Source organism: Pseudorca crassidens, chromosome 2 (assembly GCF_039906515.1).
Source record: "Pseudorca crassidens isolate mPseCra1 chromosome 2, mPseCra1.hap1, whole genome shotgun sequence".
NCBI lineage: Eukaryota > Metazoa > Chordata > Mammalia > Artiodactyla > Delphinidae > Pseudorca > Pseudorca crassidens.
Window position 1 is genome coordinate 161207454 of NC_090297.1, and position 24169 is coordinate 161231622.

General features: G+C 35.4%; 1 protein-coding gene across 3 annotated transcripts in view; it reads left to right on the top strand.

Moving 5' to 3' along the window:
* Nucleotides 1–24169, top strand: part of CNST (consortin, connexin sorting protein) — a 116394-nt gene that overhangs the window by 17837 nt on the left and 74388 nt on the right. For 2 of the 3 annotated variants that reach the window (XM_067729544.1, XM_067729545.1), the window contains exon 2: nucleotides 21667–22092. The exons of the other annotated variant lie outside the window; for it this stretch is intronic. In XM_067729544.1, coding sequence (XP_067585645.1) covers nucleotides 21717–22092 — 376 coding nt within the window. In that variant the 5' untranslated portion in view covers nucleotides 21667–21716. The remainder of the gene's footprint in view (nucleotides 1–21666; nucleotides 22093–24169) is intronic. 3 annotated transcript variants of the gene reach the window in all.

The following is a 24169-nucleotide window of genomic DNA, read 5'->3' on the forward strand; positions in this document are numbered from 1 at the left end:
TAACTGGAGCATAGGATTTCATTACTGTCTTGACTGATGTCCAGGGACTGTTTGCAATCTTGAGAACGAAAAACGGAGCTGGAGGAATCAGGCTCCCTGACTTCACACTATACTACAAAGCTACAGTAATCAAGACAGTATGGTACTGGCACAAAAACAGAAAGATCAATGGAACAGGATAGAAAGCCCAGAGATAAACACACCCACATATGGTCACTTTATCTTTGATAAAGGAGGCAGGAATGTATAGTGGAGAAAGGACAGCCTCTTCAATAAGTGGTGCTGGGAAAACTGGACAGGTACATGTAAAAGTATGAGATTAGATCACTCCCTAACACCATACACAAAAATAAGCTCAAAATGGATTAAAGACCTAAATGTAAGGCCAGACACTATCAAACTCTTAGAGGAAAACATAGGCAGGACACTCTGTGACATAAATCACAGCAAGATCCTTTTTGACCCACTTCCTAGAGAAATGGAAATAAAAACAAAAACAAACAAATGGGACCGAATGAAACTTAAAAGCTTTTGCAAAGCAAAGGAAACTACAAACAAGACGAAAAGACAACCCTCAGAATGGGAGAAAATATTTGCAAATGAAGCAACTGACAAAACATTAATCTACAAGAGTGTTCTTAATTTGACTTATGGATGGCCTTAGAACTTTCCCATAAATTAGATCTCATTTCATTCTTACAAGAAAGAAAAATAAGTCTCATAGAGCTGAAATAATTTGACTAAAATTACACAGATGGTAAGTATAGGAGCCTGTTTTTGAACTGAGGAGGGAATGACTCCAGGATCAGAGCTTCCCTTTGTCCTGTCTCTGGCCTTCATTCATGTTTTGAAATGGAATGTCTCATACTTAGGAATGATGGGGAATTCTTTTTTTTTAATTAATTTATTTTTAAATTTTTGACTGCGTTGGGTCTTCATTGCTGTGCATGGGCTTTCTCTAGTTGTGGTGCATGGGCTTTTTGCCAAGCAACAAGTGGCTTTTCTTGTTGTGAAGCATGAGCTCTAGGCGCACAGACTTCAGTAGTTGTGGCACGCAGGCTCGGTAGTTGTGGCTCACGGGCTGTAGAGTGCAGGCTCAGTAGTTGTGGCACACGGGCTTAGTTGCTCCGTGCATGTGGGATCTTCCTGGACCAGGGCACAAACCCATGTCCCCTGCATTGGCAGGCGGATTCTTAACCACTGCGCCACCAGTTTTGATTTGCATTTCTCTAATAATTAGTGATGTTAGCAGCTTTTCATATGCCTCTTGGCCATCAGTATGTCTTCTTTGGAGAAATGTCTGTTCAGGTGTTCTGCCCATTTTTTGATTGAGTTGTTTGTTTTTTTTAATATTGAGCTGAATGAGCTGTTTATATACTTTGGAGATTAATCCTCTGTCCATTGATTCATTGGCAAATATTTTCTCCCATTCTGAGGGTTGTCTTTTCGTCTTGTTTGTAGTTTCCTTTGCTTTGCAAAAGCTTTTAAGTTTCATTCGGTCCCATTTGTTTATTTCTGTTTTTATTTTCACTACTCTAGGAGGTGGATCAAAAAAGATCTTGCTGTGATTTATGTCAAAGAGTGTTCTTCCTATGTTTTCCTTTAAGAGTTTTATAGTGTCCGATCTTACATTTAGGTCTCGAATCCATATTGAGTTTATTTTTGTGTATGGTGTTAGGGAGTGTTCTAATTTTGTTCTTTTACATGTACCTGTCCAGTTTTCCCAGCACCACTTACTGAAGAGACTGTCTTTTCTCCATTGTATATCCTTGCCTCCTTTGTCGTAGATTAGTTGAACATAGGTGCGTGGGTTTATCTCTGAGGTTTCTATCCTGTTCCATCGATCTATATTTGTTTTTGTGCCAGTACCATATTGTCTTGATTACTGTAGCTTTGTAGTATAGTCTGAAGTCAGGGAGTCTGATTCCTCCAGCTCTGTTTTTTTCCCTCAAGACTGCTTTGGCTATTCGGGGTCTTTTGTGTCTCCATACAAATTTTCAGATTTTTTGTTCTAGTTCTGTAAAAAATACCACTGGTAATTTGATAGGGATTACATTGAATCTGTAGATTGCTTTGGGTAGTATAGTCATTTTCACAATATTGATTCTTCCAATCCAAGAACATGGTATATCTCTCCATCTGTGGCATCTTTGATTTCTTTCGTCAGTGTCTTATAGTTTTCTGAGTACAGGTCTTTTACCTCCTTAGGTAGGTTTATTCCTAGGTATTTTATTCTTCTTGTTGCCGTGGTGAATGGGATTGTTTCCTTAATTTTTCTTTCTATGTTATCTCTTTTCTTTTTGATGATGGACATTCTAGCAAACGTGTGGTGATATCTCATTGTGGTTTTGATTTGCATTTCCTTAATGACACTGGGCACTGGGCATATTTTAATGTACCTGTTGGCCTTTTGTAAATGTTCATTGGTGATGTATCTTTTCAGGTCTTTTGCCCATTTTTTAATTGGATTATTTGGATTTTGCTATTGAGTTGTATGAGTTCTTTATATATTTTGATTATTAACCTCTTAGAGTAAACACTTAAGGACAGGTTGTGTCTTGTCTGTCTCCCTCTTCCGCCACTGTACCTAATAAGTATAGCTTCTTCATAGTAGACCAGATTGATTACATTAACCTGAGGCTAGCTCAGTTAAAGCGCTTTACTCCTGAGGTCAAAGTTCAGTCTTCTTGTAGTGATTTATTGGTGTTGTTTTGTGTCCTGATACTAAACCTTTAATGCTGACCAAATGTGTGCTTTTGATCAGGGGTCCCCAACCCCTGGGCTGTGGACCGGTGTTGGCCTGTTAGGAACTGTGCCGCACAGCAGGAGGTGAGCGGTGGGTGAGGCAGTGAAGCTTCATCTGCTGCTCCCTATCGCTTGCATTACCACCTGAACCATTGCTCGCATTACTGCCTGAACCATTGCTTGCATTACCACCTGAACCATACCCCCCAACACCCTGTCCGTGGAAAAATTGTCTTTCACGAAACTGGTCCCTGGTGCCAAAAAGGGTGGGGACCGCTGCTTTTGATTACAAAGAGCACTGGGTGAAAAAACAATGAATTAGCACATGAATTGTATAAACAGTTCAAAGCTAATATCCTCTTGGATGTGGGACAGGAGCTTCATATTTCCATTCAAAGGGCAACCTTATATCATTGTTTTTCAAGATAAGGAACGACAGAAGAAAATATGTGTTTGCCAGTAGCTGTAATTTTAAAGTAGATTAGAAGTGATTGCAGCTCACAAAATAATACCCGAGAAAGTAGATATTTGTTTAGACTTAATGCAGTAAAAGACAAATAATCGAGAATTTGGGAACTAATAACTAGAATCATCACGTGTTAATGTTTGGAGGAATCTTATATCCCAGGAAATGAGATAATATCAGAACTCAAGTTTTCTGATTCACTAAATCAGTATGTTGATTTTCTTATACAGGCACAAGAATTTAGTCTTATATCTACGTTTGAAAAATCTCAAATTGCTAAGAGGAAATAAGATGAAATTCGAAACTGACTTTAACCAAAAACGTGGCATTTCAGAGATAGGTGTGGGACTTCTCTGGTGGTGCAGTGGTTAACAATCCACTTGCCAGTGCAGGGGACACGGGTTCGATCCTTGGTCTGGGAAGATCCCACATGCTGTGGAGCAACTGAGCTTGTGTGCCACAACTACTGAGCTTGCGCTCTAGAGCCCCTGAGCCACAAGTACTGAGCCCATGTGCCGCAACTACTGAAGCCTGCGTGCCTATAGCCCATGCTCTGCAACAAGAGAAGCCACCGCACTGCAGTGAAGACTAGTCCCCGCTCGCTGCAACTAGAGAAAGCCCACATAGCAACGAAGACCCAACGCAGACCCCCCAAAAACCCAAAGATATGGTGTTCCTAAACTATGCAGAACATAAGAGCTTAGTGAATAGCATTTGCAGCAGGTTAAAATGAGGTGCTATTACTTAAAAAAAAATTTTGGTGTACTTTTGAGTACAATTACAGTATGGGTCAGGATTTTAAGAATTCATTTTCTTTAAATGAAATAAACCTGAGGCAAGTATTTTACCAACTGCATTCAGTTGTCTGCATACAGAGGTAGGAAGAAGAATGGTGAGCTGTGCAGAGGAATACAAATGAAGATAGGTGTTGAGATGGACTGAAGAAATCTCTCTCCTAGTACCCTGAGAAAATTCCAGCATTTCTTTCGATACTTTGAACTCATGTAGAAGGTTAGGTAAAAGAGTCTCCTTTTAGCTGTTTTTCTGTGGTTTGTTTGCGCCATGAGATTAATTTGAAGGCAGTGTATATGACCAAGTAGAATGGAGACTACGAATTCGTAGTGAACTAATTTCAGTGGTCCCTCAGCAGCAGCCCTACAAACTTCCACTGGCTATTTTAAACCTTCTGTATGTTTCCCAGGTCCCTGCTCCCAATACCCCTTCCCCCCATTCAGCAGATGTCCTACTCACTGTTTCCCTGAGAAAGATATATTACTAAATGGAAATGCCTCTAACTTAACTCCAGTGTAAACACTATCCCCCACCCCGCTTCTGTCACAAGCCTCTGTCACAATGGAAAATGTACCCCTTCTCCTGTGTAAGGATAGTCCCTCTGCCTGTGTCCTGGATGCCTTCCCACTCCTCAGTCTTTGCACCATTATTTGTCCAGCACTCTCTCTCCTGTTATCCTTAACTTCTCTCTCTCAACTGGCCCTTTCGTTTCATGTTATTAAAGATCCACACAAGTGATTTTTCTGATATGTAAACCAGATCATGCAACTACTCTGGTTAAAAATCTTTCAGAGGATCCCTTCTGATACAGCATGATTAATGATTTGGAGCTATGATTTTATTATAGCTGTTATCTAACTTTTTTGTTTGTTTTTGTTTGTTTTTTGGTCTGCTGCCTCTCCCTCCAAAGTACAGCACAGCATTAATTCATTTGTTAGAAGTTAAAAGCAGTGAAATTTTTTTTTCAGAAATTTTTAATGCAATTTCATGATATCCATTGCTGTCAATGAATTCAGTGTTAGTTCTGTTTCTTGTCTAAGTAGCTGCAAAATAAACCATGGGACTCAGAGATAGCAGTTATTTATTAAGCACTGAAGAGATTTGAGATAAACAAACAAACAAGACAGATGGACCTTTTAGCAATGTATCAGGTCTTAAGTTACCCAGGACTGTTGATGTTGGCACAAATATATAGGTTGGTGTGCATATGTAAAAGACAGTATATGATTATTATCTTAACGCTTACACTAATTTAGTTATGACTTAGTTGTTTGGGGATATAAATTTTCATTCAATCTAGTATTTATTCTGAAACTACCAAAGAGAAAATATTCATACATCAGTGTTATATAATATGTAGATATTATAGGTAAAGATTTGTTCATTATAGTAAATTATGCTTAGATAGCCCTAGTGATTGGATTTAAAAAACAAAATAGATTTTAGGAAAGTTACTCTTTGCTTTCCCACTTAGCAACTCATCTAAATGAAATTTTCTTGAATTGGTTAAAAAGTTATTAGATACCTTTTGTAAAGTTTAGCTTTTTTTTTTTAATTTAAATTTTCTATTTTTTGAGGTATAATTGACATATATTAGTTTCAAGTGTACAACACAGTGGTTCAATATTTGTATATATTGTGAAATGATCACCATATAATTCTAGTTAACATCTGTCACCATACATAGTTATAGAATTTTTTTCTTATGATGAAACTTTTAAGCTCTACTGTTTTAGCAACTTTCAGGTATACAATGCAGTATTAGCTATAGTTGCCACACTGCATTACTTCCCCATGACTTATTTATTTTATAACCGGAAGTTTGTGTCTTTTGACTTCCTTCACCCATTTCGCCTACTCATCACCCTCCATCTCTGGCAACCACCAATCTCTTCACTGTATCTATGAGCTTGTTTTTGTTTGTTTGTTTTTAATATTCCACATACATATGAGATCATATGATATTTGTCTTTGTCCATCTGGCTTATTTTACTTAACATAATGCTCTCAAGGTTCATCCATGTTTTTGCAAATGGCAGAATTTCATTCTTTTTAAAAATGGTTGAATAATATTTCATTGTGTGTGTCTGTGTGTGTACACACATTTTCTTTATCTGTTCATCTGTTGATGAGCACTTAGGTTGTTTCCAAGTCTTGACTAATGTAAATAATGTTGCAGTGAACATGGGGTTGCGGTTATCTTCTGACGGTCGTGATTTTGTTTTCTTTGGATAAATACCTGGAAGTGGGATTTCTGGATCACATGGTAACTCTATTTTTTATTTTTTAGCAACCTCTTTACTGTTTTCCATAGTGACTGTACCAATTTACATTCCCACCAACAGTGCACAGGGTTCACTTATCTCCATATCCTCACCAACACATGTTATTTCTTATCTTTTTGCTAATAGCCATTCTGACAGGTGTGAGGTGGTATCTCGTGATTTTGATTTGCATTTCTCTGATGATTAGTGATATTGAGCATCTTTTCACGTTCCTCTTGGCCATCTGTATGTCTTTAGAAAAAATGTCTATCCAGATCCTTTGCTCATTTTTAAATTGGATTATTTTGCTATTAAGTTGTGTGAATTCTTTATGTATTTTGGAAATTAACCTCTCATCAGAGATATATGATTTGCAGATTTTTTTCTCTCATTCAGTAGGTTGCCTTTCATTTTGTTGATGGTTTCCTTTGCTGTCTAGAAGCGTTTAAGTTTGATGTAGTCCCAGTTGTCTGAAAAATCATTACCATGAATGATGTCAGGGAGCTTATTGCCTATGTTTTCTTGTAGGAATTTTATGGTTTCAGGTCTTACATTCAAGAGTTAATCCATTTTGAGTTAATTTTTGTGTATGATGTAAGATAGTGGTCTAATTTTTTTCTTTTGCACGTGGCTGTCCAGTTTTCCCAAAACCATTAATTGAAGAGACTGTCCTTTCCCCATTGTGTATTCTTGGCTACTTTGTCATAAATAAATGTGCGCATGGGTTTATTTCTGGGTTCTCTATTTTGTTCTATAGATTTCTGTGTCTGTGTTTATGCTAATACCATACTACTTTGATTACTGTAGCTTTCTAATATAGTTTGAAATCAGGTAGCATGGTGCCTCCAGCTTTGTTGTTCTTTCTCAAGATTGCTTTGGCTATTTGGAGTCTTTTGTGGTTCCATACAAATTTTAGAATTGTTTTTTCTATTTCTGGAAAAATGACATTGGAATTTTGATAAGGATTGCATTGAATCTATAGACAGCCTTGAGTAGTATGGCCATTTTAACAATATTAATTATTCCAGTCCATGAGCACAGAATGTCTTTATTTGTGTCTTCTTCAATTTCTTTCCTCTGTGTCTTACAATGTTCAGTGTATAGGTCTTTCACCTCCTTGGTTAAATTTATTTTGGGGCGTTTTATTCTTTTTGATGCTGTTGTAAATGGGATTTTCTTAATTTCTCTTTCTGATAGTTCATGATTAGTGTATAGAAACAGATTTTTGCCTATTAATTTTGTATCCTGCAACTGTATTCATTTATTAGTTCTAACAATTTTTGTGGTGGAGTCTTAAGGATTTTCTGTGTATGGTATCATGTGTAATCTGCAAAGAGTGTCAATTTTATTTCTTCCTTTCCAAGTTGGATGCCTTTTATTTTTTTTCTTGCTCTGGATAGGAATTCCAATACTATGCTCAATGAAAGTGGGGAGAGTGGGCATCCTTGTTTTGTTCCTAGTCTTCGAAGGAAAACTTTCAGCTTTTCATTGAGTATGATGTTAGCTGTGGCCTTGTCATATACAGTCTTTATTATGTTGAGGTATGTTCCCTTCATACCCACTTTGTGGAGAGTTTTTATCATAAAATGATGTTGAATTTTGTCAAATGCATCTTCAGCATCCATTGAGATGGTCATATGATTTTTAGTCTTCATTTTGTTAATGTGGTATATCACGTAATTGATTTGTGGATGTTGAACCATCCTTGCATTCCTGGGATAAGTCCCACTTGATTATGCATGGTGTGAGATCCTCTTAACGTAAGGTCGAGTCCAATTTGCTAATATTTAGTTGAGTACTCTTCATCTATGTTCGTCAGGGATATTGGCCTGTGATTTACTTTTCTTGTGTTATCCTTGTCTGGTTTTGGTATCAGGGTAATGCTGGCCTCATAAAATGAGTTTGGAACTGTTCCCTCCCCTTGTATTTTTTAGAAGAATTTGAGAAGGATTGGTAATGATTCTTTGAATGTTAGGTAGAATTCACTAGTAAAGCTGTCTGCTTTTGGATTTCTGTTTGTTAGGAGGTTTTAAGTTACTGATCAGTAAATCTTATTAGTAATTGATTTTCAGTTTTTCCTGATTTGGTCTTGGAAAGTTGTATGTTTCTAGGAATGTATCCATTTCTTCTAGGTTGTCCAGTTTGTTGGTTTACAGCTGTTTGTAGTAGTCTCTTAGGATTCTTTGTATTTTTGTGGTGTCAGTCATAATGTTTCCTGTTTCATTTCTGATTTTATTTGAGTCCTCTTTTTTTATTGGTGAGGCAAGCTAAAGGTTTCTCAGTTTAGTTTATCTTTTCAAAGAACCAGCTCTTGGTTTCATTGATCTTTTCTATTATTTTTCTAGTCTCTATTTCATTTATTTCTGCTCTGATCTTTCTTATTTCCTTTCTTCTACTAATTTTGGGCTTCATTTGTCCTTTTTTTCCCTTCAGATGTAAAGTTAGTTTATTTGTTTGACATGTTTCCAGTTTCTTGAGGTGGCATTTATCATTATGAACTTCCCTCTTAGAACTGCTTTTGCTGTGTCTTATAAGTTTTGATATGTTGTATTTCCATTTTTGTTTGTCTCAAGGTATTTTTGAATTTCACTCTTGGTTTCTTTGTGGATCCATTGGTTTTTCAGTAGCATGTTGTTTCCTCTCCACATATTTGTGAATTTTCTTCTCGTAATTGATTTCTAGTTTCATACCACCGTAGTTGGAAAAGGTGTTTGAGATGATTTCAGCCTTTTTTAATTTGTTAAGACTTTTTGTGGCCTACCATATGATCTGTCCTGGAGAATGTTCCATGTGTACTCAAGAAGAATGTGAGTCTGTTGCTTTTGTTCTTTTTTTAAATTAATTAATTAATTAATTTTTGGCTGTATTGGGTCTTTGTAGCTGTACGTGGGCTTTATCTAGTTGCAGTGAGCAGGGGCTGCTCTTTGTTGCAGTGCACAGGCTTCTCATTGCCGTGGCTTCTCTTGTTGCGGAGCATGGGCTCTAGGTGCGTGGGCTCAGTAGTTGTGGTGCATGGGCTTAGTTGCTCCACTGCACGTGGGATCTTCCCGGTCCAGGGTTCAAACCCGTGTCCCTTTCATTGGCAGGTGAATTCTTAGCCACTGAGCCACCAGGGAAACCCTGTCTGTTGCTTTTGGATGAAATGTTCTTTATATATCTGTTAAGTCTATCTGACCTAACATCTTATTTAAAGATGATGTTTTTGGATGATCTATCCATTGATGTAATTGGGTTATTAAATTTCTCTACTGTTATTATTGTATTGCTATATATTTCTCCTTTTAGGTCTGTTAGTATTTGCTTTAAATGTTTAGGTGCTCCTATGCTGGATGCATAAACATTTACAAATTCCTTATATTCTTGTTGTATTACTCCTTTATCAATGTATAATGCCCTTCTTTTATTACAGTCTTTGTTTTAAAGTCTAGTTTGTCTGATATAAGTATAGCTATCTCAACTTTCTTTTGGTTTCCATTTGCAGTGAATATTTTTTCCTATTCTTTCATTTTCAGTTTGTTTAGGACCTATGTCTGAAGTGAGTCTCTTGTAGACAGCATATAGATGAGTTTTGCTTTTTTTATCCACTCAGCCATTCTCTGTCTTTTGATTGGAGAATTTATTCTATTCACATTTAAAGTAGTTATCGATAGGTATGTATTTACTGCCAGTTTGTTCATTGTTTTTTTGACTGTTTTGTAGTTCCTCTGATTTTTTTCTTCTTCTCTTGCTTTCTCCCTTTGTGGTTTGATGGCTTTCTTTAGTGGATGTGCTTAGATTCCTTTCTCATTATCTTTTGTGTATCTATTATAGGTTTTTGCTTGGTGGTTATCATGTGGCTTCCATATAACAGCTTCTACTTACGATAGTCTATTTTAAGTTGACAACAACTTAAGTTTGAACACATTCTAAAACTCTCTGTTTGTACTCCCCTCCATGTTTTTTATGTTTTTCATGTCACATTTTTCAACTTTTTTCTTATTAGACACCATTTTGCATGAGTTCAAAAGTTATACTCGTTTCTTCATTCTAAAATCTTTTAGAAATTAATAAATTTACCCTTGAGTTCCAGTTCTAGAGTAATTTCAGTTATTGTATTTTTTAGATCTAGAATACTCATTTGGATTTTTAAAAATTCAAATATAGTGATTTGATTAAAAAGCAAAATAAACTATTTGCTTTTGTCGCTATATTGTCAATTCTTTTGAAATTTTCTCACCTATTCATTTAAGTCCTTGAACATTTTAATAATAGTTGTTTTAAAGTTTCTTTAAGTTAACTCCAGTATATGAATTTCTTGTGAACCTGCTTCTGTTCACTGCATTTCCTCCCAGTTTTTTTGGTCACATTTTGATCTCTTGTATGCCTGGTTATTTTGGATTATATTACAGGCTTTATAGATGAAAATTTGTGGAGGTAATTTGAGCCTTTGTTGGATTTCTTCTTCCAGAGGAGATTTATTCATGTTGCTGGCAGGCAACCAAGTTAGGGCAGATCATCTTAATTCATCCAGAAATGAAGATCATTCTACTGGGCTTTAGTCCCTGTGAAGGCTGGTCTATTTCAGACTCACTGTTTCTTCTGGGGAGTAGCCGTTTTTGGTCCCACTTGAAAGCCTAAGGCTCCCTTCTTCTTGGCAAGTCCTAAACCCCATTGTTTGTGCCAGCTCTGTAAGTCTGCTAAAGGCTCTGCTCAGCTTTTTTGGCTTCCAAATTGAAGCTCTCTGCCAGCTTCTCTAACTGCTATCAACAGGAGGGTTTGTCTGAAACGAGCTAGTCTGCACTTCCCAGAAGTAGAACTCATTCATCTTTTCTTTTCAAAACATTTTTATTTTTATTTTTTTATTTTATTTTGGCTGCGTGGGGTCTTAGTTGCGGCACGCAGGATCTTTGTTGCGGCATTCAGGATGTTTAGTTGCGGCATGCAGGCTCTTAGTTGCAGCATGTGGGTTTCTTAGTCGTGGCATGCAGGCATCTTAGTTGCAGCATGCAGGCTTCTTAGTTGCGGCATGCAGACTCTTAGTTGCGACATGCAGACTCTTAGTTGTGGCATTCAGGCTTCTTAGTCGTGGCACACAGACTTCTTAGTTGCAGCATGAGAACTCTTAGTTGTAGCATGCATGCGGGATCTAGTTCCCCAACCAGGGATCAAACCTGGGCCCTCTGCATTGGGAGCACAGAGTCTTACCCACTTGACCGTGAGGGAAGTCCCTTTCATCTTTTCTTAATATGTTTTTGCACATGTTCAAAAATGAGTGTGTGTGTGTGTGTGTGTGTGTGTATATGTGTATATATATATATCCAGTATACATTCATATAGGTTATGAACAAATATACATATAGTGGGTATGTGTGCAATTTCTTTGCTCATTAGGGGTATACTATCAAAGTATGAAGACTCTTGTACTTTATTCCCTTTAGCTGTGATGTTGGTTCAGTAAATACTTGTGATCGGCCTAGTAGAAATTATTCTGTGTGTACAAGGGAACATGTCAAATTCTTAATGATGGTCTCTAATGGGGATATGATATAGATTAATGTGTAATCCTAAAGAAATGAGTTCATCACATTTAGAAATTACATTAAGTAAATAGTCTTATTGGTGGGTTTTATTTTATTTTGCCTCAACCTATTTTCTAAACTCTATAATCTGAAAAACATTTCAAGACACTAGAAATTTTTCATGTTGCTATCTCCTTAGGGCTAGCAATTTGGTGTTTACAAAATATACATGAATATAGTTGATTTTTTAAATTAATGTAAAAATGATTATAGTGGTCAAGGGTGTAGGCTGTGGAGTCAGGTTCTTTGTGTTTGAATCCAGACTTTGTCATGTACTAGCTCTGTGACCTTGGCCTATTTATTGAATCTTTTTGTTGCTGTTTCCTTCTCTATAATATGGATGTAATTATAGAACTACTTTGTAGGACCTGTGTGAACATTAACTTTTATATATTAAATTTATAAATTTAAATTATTTTAAATTCATAAATTCACATATATATTACACATGACTGAAATACTGCCTGATAGTAAATATTCAATAACTGTTGACTACTGTTAATAATTAGCATTTTATTCAGATAATGCTATTTGGTCAGGCCTCTTAAGGGAAGGTTCTAATGAACAGTTTGCTCTTGCCACTATATTAGCAAGAATTATTTTAAAACAAAATATATAGATTCTTTTGTATATTTAATAATTAAAGTGTAGATAGATTGCCTTATGTTACTAGTTGTATAGCAAAGTGCTCAAAGTTTAAAAATTATTAAGACAGTTTCCATGAAGATATATAGTATATATGTAATAGTAAACATAGTTTTTGTTTTAAAAGTATTTTAAAAGTTATGGTCTGAACTAAAAAGTATTTTCAAGTTCTTAGATTCTGTTGGTTGTGGCTTCAAAGTATGGTTGCAATCAGTTTTACAACAAAGAAGTATTTAAAACCAAAAAAACATAGCTTATGCATGACCCTAGTGAAATGACTCCTTCCCCTAAACTGTGGTTCTCTCAATGCATGTGGTATTAACTCTGTGGAACTAACTGAAAAAAATACTTGTGTTGCTACTGTAATTTCATATGCTGTGATTTGCCCACCCTTTATCTTCAAGTGATAGACGTTGTTAATTTCTAGGAGCATTTGAATCATAAAGTCAGTCACCCTGAAGTAGGCAAAATTTATAATTAATGATTGTTAAATGAAAAAATTGTTAGAAATTATTGCTAAAAATACATGTGTCTGGATGCCTGAAGATGTCCTTGCATTCACACTATTTTAAAGATTTACTTTTCTGTTTTTTCTTTAAGTAAAATTTATATATGTCTGTATATAAGAGAGAGGAAAGAGAGGAGAGAGATGACTCTATTTATCTTTGCACTGCTTGGATATACCCCCACTGAGGCTTTTGACATGTCATTTCCATTTATGTAATGGATTTTGAACTTAAAGTCTTTGTTGATGTGTAAGCTATCTTGAACTGAGTCCCATTATGAAAGGGAGGATTGAAGAAAATGAAACAAATTATGCTTCCTTTTATTCAGCTTACCTGCCCCAAGGTTGTTTTGGGTTTATGAGTCACATGGTTTGTGAGTTCCTTTATATTTTAAGAGTACTTTCTCTGCATAAGTAAAATCCATGTTTGTTGTATTCTCCCTTAGAATCATTACCTTCACATTTTACAGTAATGGATTATTTTTCTTGTTTTTCTTTTTTGTATTCTTGTAGTTGTGTTGTATACTTTGTTGCATTTTTATGATTTAACAAATTTTTTTTATTGAAGTATAGTTGATTTACAATGTTGTGTTAATTTCTGCTATATAGCAAAGTGACTCAGTTATACACATATATACATTCTTTTTTATATTCTATTTTATTTTTATACAATTTTTTCATTTAACAATCATTAATTATAAATTTTGTCTACTGACTTTATGACTCAAATGCTCCTAGAAATTAACAACTTATGTATCACTTGAAGATAAAGGGTGGGCAAATCACAGCATACGAAATTATAGTAGCAACACAAGCATTTTTTTCAGTTAGTTACACAGAGTTACTATTATATTCTTTTTATATTCTTTTCCATTATGGTTTATCTCAGGATATTGAATATAGTTCCCTGTAGTATATAGTAGTATAGTTCCCTATACAGTAGGACCTTGTTGTTTATCCATTCTATATGTAATAGTTTGCATCTATATACTTTGTTATATTTTTATCCTCCTCCTTAAGACATTTTCTATGACCGTTTTTCTTAATTAAGAGTAAATTCCTTATTGTGAAATTGTGTTTTTTATTCTTACTAAAGAAATACTAAAACAATCTGGCTTACTTTTGTACATAGTATTATATAGAAATTAAACTATTTAGAAAGATTTCTATAAGGCCATTTTACTAGTTATAATTACCATTTAACATTTCTGAAGTACCAGGAATAATTTGAATATGGCAAAGTACCTAAAGAGGGGGACGACATGATCCAGAAAATAAGATATAAACAAGTACTTACAAATTAATTTTTTAAACTTTTAGTATCTATTTCTTTCATTAGGTGTTTACCTTATTTAATTATAGTAATAATAACGTCTATACCCGGGAAATGTCGACAGCCTAACTAGTATTAGCAAGAAAGAATCCTGAATGGAGTGATTCACTATGAGCCAGGACTTTGGCTACAGTGGCACTATCAAAGCAGTATAATGGAGAGCAACATTGTCTGATAGAAATAGAATGTGAGCCATATATAGAATTTTGTTTTCTAGTAACCACATTAAAAAAGGGTTTTAAAAGGTGAGATTAATTTTAATAATAGGGTTTGTTTAATCCGTTAGATCAAAATATTATTTTAACTTGTAATCAATACTTAAAATTATTAAAGGCCTATTATTTTTATATTCTTTCTATTCCTAATAAGTCTTTGAAATATGGTGTTTATTTTGCAAATATAGCACATCTCAATTTAGACACATTTTTTTGTTGGAAATGCTTGATCTATATTTAAATTTCCTAAAATTTAGGTGAAAAAGCAGGTTCACATACCCAATTTGTTTCAAACATGCATAAGTTTTTCAATAACTGAATCAATATGTTTTAGAATTTAAATTAATTAAAATTAAATAAAAGTAAAAATTCAGTTCCCCAGTCTCACTGTTCATATTTCAAGTACTCAGGAGCCATATGTGGTTAGTGGCTACCATATTGGATAGCATAGATATAGAATATAGCTGACAACCAAAGATATCAACTAAGGGACCCTGAATCAAGCATAGTATTTTAGCTAAATTTTAATGTGAGGTCAGTGATATAAATTAGCAAAAATTATTTTACTGAGATTTGGGGGATAATATGTTAAGTGAAGTTTATGTCCGAGTTTCATATGATCTGCATCATTTTCAGAAAAAAATTTGGAGATAATTACAAACTTCTCTAGTGCTCAGTTGGTGGTCCTTAGGATGAGACTGTTAATTCCTAGAAACTGCCTTATTGCTGTGGTCAGTGCTCATTAGTGAGGTATGAAATCTACCTAGTAGACCTTGATCAGCATTTAAAGAAAATAAGAAATAGTATTGAATAGAATGGAGAATGTATCAGAGTGCTTCATGTGTGTTTAGTTTTGAGAAATCTTTGTTTCAGTTATGTATACGTATTTTGTATGTACATGATTTCAGTGAACAATGAATTGTTTATTTTGGGCTGCAAAATTTTTGAGAATCATTCTTCTGGGGCATGCTTTTTATTGCTGGTATACTGAATATTGCCTACAGGTGCATATGTCTAAACAAAGCATTCATCACAGAAAACTATAGATTTAGCAATGAGATATAAGTAGTATTGGAACACGTCAAGTGAGTAAGATGACGAAATGTAAAGTGATACGTAGTTACCATCATAAACACAACATATGAGTGTGGTGACTTTCTTCCTCAATTCTGAGTTAACTGTGAGTAGCCAGATTTGAATTTAGGTTTAATAGAATACGTTATTTGGTAACTTCTAAATTTTGGGTTGACTATAAGTCATCAAATTTAAACTTGGGGTTGCATCTTAATTCTTAAGAAGAATCTTGGCTTCTTTCGAAGGTAAAAGTATAGTATTTAGGCCTAATTTACTTGGATTACAGAAAAATGGCACTCAGAATCTTCTTAAAGCATTTTAATAAAATAATTGAGTAATATTATATATTTAACCATTCCTATAAATTAATTTTTTAATTTTCAGTAGCACCTGATGTTTAATCTCACCAGATAATGCATTAAGATGTATCAAAAATGAAGTCAAATCATACCTGGGAGTGAGATTATTTTTTTGACAAAATGTAGATTTCTCTTTGTTAGTCTGTTACTTTATTATATTTAAATGTTCTTCCTCAAAGTTTTGTTTTTTAACTTTTGTATGAGCCTTACTTGAATAGTTTGCTTGAGATTCTTCAGCTTGAATAGTTTGCTTGAAATTCTTCAGTGTACTAAGTCAACATGTCAAATAACTTTTATACAATGTACATATTTGGTATGCTATTTTGCCACAAGAGGCTGGAAACTTGGGCAACACTTACTATCATGCTTTTGAAAGGCAAAATATGCCCGAGTCAGTGTTGTGCAATGATTGTACTGTGTCGCTATTCTTTTTCATTCTTTTTTTAAAAAATTTATTTATTTTATTTTTTGGTTGTGTTGGGTCTTCATTGCTGCGTGTGGGCTTTCTCTAGTGGCGGCGAGCAGGGGCTGCTCTTCCTTGAGGTGTGCAGGCTTCTCATCACGGTGGCTTCTCTTGTTGCGGAGCACGGGCTCTAGGCGTGCAGGCTTCAGTAGTTGTGGCACATGAGTTCAGTAGTTGTGGCTCACGGGCTCTAGAGTGCAGGCTCAGTAGTTGTGTCACACAGGCTTAGTTGCTCCTCGGCATGTGGGATCTTCCCAGACCAGGGCTCGAACCTGTGTCCCCTGCATTGGCAGGCGGATTCTTAACCGCTGCGGCACCAGGGAAGCCCTCGCTGTTTCTTTTTGTGAGAATTGGTACAGCCGTAGGGACTCATAGAATAGACGTACAGCTTAGATATAGCAAATAACTTAGAATGCCTTTTCTACTGTACTTCTAACCTCCAGGTCCCATATAATGTTAGGGCATATTTAAAAATACTATGTATCAACTGGGGCTTCTTTCTCCCTATGATTTTTCTCTTGCCTAGGTGCTTTCATATAGCGAGATACAGGTGTACATGAAGATGAACCTTTTTAAATGCTGTTGTTATAGCATTGAAGGAAAGGAAAGAGGAGGAAGAAGACAAAAATAGTATTTGCTTATAACTGTTTCCAAAAATAGTATTTCTTTATAACTGTTTCCAAAAGCAGTAGGCCCGTACTAATTTGAAATCCCATTAAGAATATTATCCTACTGCTTAAGTTAAAGTGTTCCAATTGAAATGTGTTAGGAATGCAGATAGAAGCCAAATATTGTATAATAGGTTCCTTTACCTCTCAGAGTAGGGGCAGAGGAGTGTATAGAAATCCATGTGCCTTTCTCCTTTGAAGACAGAAACTGTAGAAAATAAGCCCTCCACTCCTTCATATATATAATAAGTATAAGGCCCAGAGCTAGACATTGTGAAGAATAAAAATTATCTGTGGCTGGAGTTATGGGTATTCAAATGGCTTAAATCTGGTAGGACACATATGCAAATATATACAGTGCAGAGAGTTGTATTTGGGAGGGACTCTATGCGTGGTACAGAGTGCCATAGAGGAATGCATCATGTCTTTTGGAATGGAGAAGTCAGGGAAGACAAATTGGAGTGACTTTTGAGCCAAGCCATGAAGAATTGGTCAGTGTCTATTAAGAACAATTACAGATTCACATCTATAAGTATTAGTATTAGAAAGTAGTTTACAAAGTAGCCTTTTGAGAATTAAACTAATTACGTTGTCACAAAATAATAGGAGGCAAAATGTCTTGAGGCCCAAAGAAAGGAAGACCTACTTTACTGGTAATAGATATTTAACATAAATAGTATATTAGTATGCCTTTTTTAAAAAACAGTTCTCGACAGAAGAAGGTGGATTATTTTAAGAAATTGTATATTGTTTGGATCTAGCAATTCCCAGGGATAGAGAGAACTTCCAGGAACTTGAACTTCATGTTTATTAGAGATGTGTCCTGTGTTGTAGGGTAGAGATTCTTCACTGAGGTATACCACAGCTGGCGTGAAATATTCTTTAAGTTATTGATACTTTTACCCCATTGTCCATAAAGCATAATTGTTGAGAGTATGGCCTCAAGATCACAACTGATCCATGTTCTATTTCTGAACTTACTAGCTGACCCTTGATGAGATATGAGACTTGGTTTCTTCATTAGTATAATAGGACTAAAAATTACCCATCTGCTAGAGTAATTGTGAGAATTGAATTAGAGTATCGGTCTGAAGAGTTTAACTGGTACATGACACTCATTAAAGTTGCGAAGTGTGATCTGTAATTTTATACTCACCAAGGAGGCTTAATCACTAATTTTTTTTTCTTAAATATTTATTTATTTATTTGGCTGGGCTGGGTCGTAGTTGCAACACATGGGATCTTCGTTGCGACCTGTTTAGTTGTGGCATGAGGGCTTCTTCATTGCAGCATTCGGACTCTTAGTTGCAGCATGCGTGTGAGATCTGGTTCCCCGACCAGGGATGGAACCCGGGCCCCCTGCATTGAGAGCACGGAGTCTTACCCACTGGACCACCAGGGAAATCCCTTAATCACTAATTTCTAGACATCCTCATCATCTGAAATGGTGCACAGAACAGATCATTAAATATTCCAGGAACTTGCTGAGATATCCCTATCATAAATTAATACTTCAGCATTCTCAAATGATGCTGGTTAACATTAGTCTATCATCAGGAACCTAATTATTTCCAGGAGGTCTAGAAAAGCTCTGTTTCTGAACCTTCAGTAAGGCTACAGAGCTGCTTGAATAAACCTCCTGGTGTTCAAGGCCAATCTGTAAGATTTCTTGGGCAATAATAATGACTAACTTTTCTTGAGCATTTACTGTGGGCCAAGTACTCTGCTAACTGCTTTACCTGCCATATTGTCTCAGCCTCACAAATGACTCTTCGAGGTAAGCATTACAGTTCTCTATTTTCACAAAGAGAAAATTAAAGCTTGGAGATGCTAGGTAACTTGCCTAAGGTCACCACACAGTTTGTTAAATGGCAGAGCCAGAAGTTGACCCTTGGTCTGCCTGTGTTCTCGGCTATTATGCTGAACTGCACAGGATGCAAATCAGGAAGACCTGGTTTCAGATCCAGTTCCACTTCTTTCCAAGAATATGATTTTAAACAAGTTATTTTTGCCTCTCCAAGCCTCAGAGTCTTCATCTAAAACAGTATGAGCACCTCCCATGTGGGCTTGTTTGGAGAATTAGAAATAAGGTGTGTGAAGTGCCTGGCACGGCTTCTAATACATGACAGAGACTCAACAAGAGGCGACTCTTATTGTTTGGGGCTCTGTGGATTGCTTTCTTCCTTCCCCCTTGGCATGAGATCTCTGTGTCTCTTTCAGATAAAAGTAAAACCTTTATATTTTCAACTGCAAATACATGCTAGAAAATAATTTGATTATTTAAATCAGAGAACAACCGAGGCTGTTGCCAGTTTTAAGGACTGACATTTTTCCTACATAGCCACATAAAATTTTCACTGTTTTTATTGTGATAAAAAATATGTGACAGAAAATATGCCATTTTAACCATTTTTAAGTATACAATTCAGTGGCATTGATTACATTGACACTGTTGTGTAACCGTCACCCCTGTCTCTTTCCAGATCTTTTCCATCACCCTAAGCAAAATCTCTGTAACCATTAAGCTGTAACTCCCTCCCCTGCCCTCAGCCCCTCTAATCTAGTTTCTATTTCTATGAATTTGCCTATTATAAAATTACACATAAGTAGAATCATACAGTATTTATCCATTTGTGTCTGGCTTAATGTTTTCAAGGGTCATCCATGTTGTGGCATGTATCAGAACTTCATTCCTTTTTATGGCAGAATAATATTCCATTGTGTGAATATATCACATTTTGCTTCTCTCTTCATCCGTCAGTGAACATTTGGGGTGTTTCCACCATATTAGCCACATGCACTTTTAAAGTCTCATTTGAATTTGGATTCTCTCATGAGAGAGATCTTGAAGACACTTTATTAAAATAATAATTACTGGGACTTCCCTGGTGGCACAGTGGTTAAGAATTCTCCTGCCAATGCAGGGGACACAGGTTCGAGCCCTGGTCTGGGAAGATCTCACATGCCATGGAGCAACTAAGCCCGTGTGCTACAACTACTGAGCCAGCACTCTAGAGCCCATGAGACACACCTACTGAGCCTGTGTGCCACAACTACTGAAGCCCGTGCGCCTAGAGCCCGTGCTCCACAACAAGAGAGGCCACCACAATGAGAAGCCTGCGCACCGCAATGAAGAGTAGCCCCTGCTCGCTGCAACTAGAGAAAGCCTGCGTGGAGCAACGAAGACCCAATGCAGCCAAAAATAAATTAAATAAATAAATTTATAAAAATAATAATAATTACTTTTCAATTAAAAATTATACTCTAGTTAGAATTCATTTAGGTCTAAACTAAGTTATTCTAGTCAAGTTAAATCATTTTACTTTTCATATTACATACTTCTTAGTGGAGCTATGTAGTATATATTTTAAGGAAAATGATACCAGCCAGATTTAGATATTTTTATATTTGACAAGCAGTACTTTTATGCCTGAATCAAATAAAATATTCCACTTGCAAAATAGTTGAAATCATGTGATACAATCAGTGTAGAGCTCATGTTTTGTTTTATACTTTGTTTTACTGGTTTTAAAAAAATTTTACTTTACTTAAATATATATTTATTTATATATATTTACTGACTTTCTAAAGAGCAAATAAACATTTCTTTTTATTAGTTTGAAGAATTTACAAAATTCTTTATCACTGCGTTTTTCTCAAAATTGCTGAAATATTATATTTCATTCAAATCCAAAGTAATACTTGGCAAGCATAAAAATATCTAAATCTGGCTGGCATGATTTTTCTTAAAATGTAATATACTTTTGGATGAGAAGAGGGGGTAAAACATGACTGATACAAGGCTTAAAATCTATTTTGTATATCTTTAAAATGTTAGAAGGATTCTTGGAGTAGACTGAGATTTTTTTCCAAGTCTTAAACTAAATAGCCTAGAGTTAATCATGGCCCTCTTTTTTTTTTTTTTTTTTAATTGTATAAAAGGAATCTGTTGACAATCCTAAGGTACTTTTCAGGGCTTATTTTTAGGAAGGATGTAATGAGAATATAGTATAAATATATGCTACCTGAATTTTCCCCCATATACTTTTTAAAAAATTTATTTTAAAACTATTTTTAAATGTTTTCATTTGTAAATATTGCTGCTGTTTGGCCATATAACGACTTACATAAGTAACTTTCACTTGTTTGTTAAGTGTCCAGGGATAACATGAGTGATTGGTTTTAGCAGACAACCTTTAATTTAGCAGATAACCATTAATTTCTTTCTTCAAGGCAGTGGTCCCAACGTGATGCACATTAGAATAATCTAGAGAACTTCAAAAAATATGTCAGTGTTTGGGCTCGATCCCCAGAGATTTAGATTTCAGAGGTCTATGATAGAAATTTGACAAGCTCCATAGGCAATAAACTTACAGCCAGGGTTTAGAACCATTGTATTCAAGCAAGAACTAGGTGAGGTGGGGTAGGGTTGTAAGTGGGATAGAAGTAGTAGAAATGAGCCTTAGTCATTTCTCTCTTCCCTACTTACAGTAGAACAACCCAGGAGAAGAGGAAAATCAAAGATCCCCGAAAATCCAGAGTTTAAAAAATGAATGTTTTTTTCTTTTTGTCATTGTAGACATTGAAGGACTTTAATGAAACTTAAACGGTTCAACAAAAGATGCTCTAATGGATGACATTGAAACTCCTACATATAATCTGCAGATAGAACCACAAGTTGGATGTCATCCTGGTGATGGCGTGGAAAGTACTGTAACATGCTTGCCCTCTGCATCAGATGAAAATGAAAATCAACTTGGTGGTGATGGGCATGAGCTTCTGACCAGCAGTGACAGTGCAATGGGTAAACCTGAAGTGTTTGAGCCGGACAGTCTCAACAATAATGAAAGCTGCACATCAAGCTGTGAGGTGGCTGCAGGTGAGAACTTGGAAAACACTGCTTGTGAAGGCCCCAAAGATGGACAGGCCTTCTTGAGAAAGGACCAAAAAATACCTGGAAAAAGTTCAAGAAGCAAAAAAGGCACTGTTAAGAAGATACCACAAGGTATTTTTAAAAAATTATTTATACTATTGTTTAAGAATAAAGTCTTCCCATCCCATACTGTGTGTATTGTCCTGCTTCTTGCTTTTCTTCTCTTAATATATTCCAGAGCTAGTTCTGTGATAGCACATACAGATACATCTGTGTGGTATGCCATGCATGTGACGTATGTCTCTATAGTGTTCCATTATATGGGTGTACCATAAAGTATTTAACCACTTCTTTATGGCTGTTCCCAGCATTCTGATGTAATAAGTGTGCTGAAATTGACATTCTTTGTACCTGTCTTCTCACTAGGTGCTTTAAATATATATATATATTGCCTCCTTCCTTTATATATTAGACCATTTTCTACCAATATCAACCTTAAAAGTTTCCTTCTTTCATCACTTTGGCTTTGATTTCTACCCTGTGAGTTTATGGGCTAGTACAATCTTACTCAGCCTCTTTATAGGATCTTTCCATCTCACTTAGTAGGTGAGTGGTAAACATTAACATGTATTAATATACATCATCTAACAATGTTGAATAAGACATCTAGCTTTATATTACTTTGGTTACAAAGTAAATCAGAGTATTTCTCATCTGGCTTATAATTTGGCAGTTAAAATTTGGAGCTGTGGACTTTTTTGCCTGAGTCACAGGGCACGCTTGGGAAAAGGCAGCCTCTCGTTATTTTTGATCAAAACCATTTGTCTCTAGAGAGTTCTTGACACCCTAGACTGGGACTCTTTAGTGTAGCACCACTTTACCCACACAAACAGCTGCTCTAGTGAACAAAATGGAGTGTCTCCTCTCTTCTGCTTCTTTGGCTGATTAGAAACATAGCCAGTCTGTCCATATCCTATTTTTTATTTGTATTTGTTTATTTGGAGTAAAATATGAAACTTCCTGGTTTCTACAAATCAATCCTTGTTTATTCAGTCGGGCAATTTGATAACTTTTTAATGTAACTCATTAAACTCATTTGGCTTTCCAATTAATGGATCCCTTTTTCTTTGCTTTTCCTTAGTAGACTCAAAGCAAATTAAAAAAATTTTTGACAAGAGAAGTGAAAGCATTTTCTTAAAAGAACTAATTGTAAACAGATGATATATACAGTGCTATCTGTATATAAATTGATTTATTCAGTAACCATAATTCAAGTGCTATTTGACTGTTCCTTTCTAATCTGATCTAGTGATGTTTTTAAGAACTGACACCTAGTTGCATATATATAAGAGTCAGTCATAGCTTCAGGATTCATGGCTCCTTTTATTTCTTCTTTCCATGACCTATTCCAGTTACCCTAGGTGTGATTATATAATTTCAAGTTATTTAGTGATTATCAGTGAGCAGATATGTGTAAAATTACTGTCCCCTTATGCATTTGAAATATATGACTTAAAGTTAGGGACAGCCTTTATACAGATTATTTAAAAAGTTATTTTATATATCTTTAATAAAATGAGTTTAAGAGTGTAAGAAAACTGAATTAGGAGTTGTACAACCTAAGGTCAAATCTTACTTCTGGTCCTGGGTCACTTGGTGAGACTTAACCATTCTGTACTTTAGTTTCCTCATCTGTGTAATGATGATGTTCATCTACATATATCTATAAAACTCCTTTCTGAGCTGTGAATTTCTCAGATTTCTGAATAGAGATGGTATAGTCTAAACTCAATTAAAATTTGGTGATTCACCTCCAGTGTATCTATAGAGTTTTTCATGTATAAGCGGTACGTTGGTACATTTTTGTTTTTAATCATCATCTTTAGCTGGAGTACTGCAAAAGCCCCCTAAAGATGTCTCCCATCTTGTTTCTTGCTAATCCATTCTTCATGTCAAAACTAAAAATGCACAGAGTTTATGGTTAGAGATCTATGGGCATATTTACTCTTTACTATTTAATTCTAAGATACTAAGTAAATAAAGTTTCACAAAATTAGCAGATAAGTACTTTTCTAATAATAGAGTAGCTTCTCAAATGTGAAATGAAATGACATATAAAACATGATATTCAATTCCAAACCAGAAATAAGTTTTTTGTAGGTGAGTGCCCTCTCAACAGTTTTTTGGAAACATACATTAAGGTGAATTT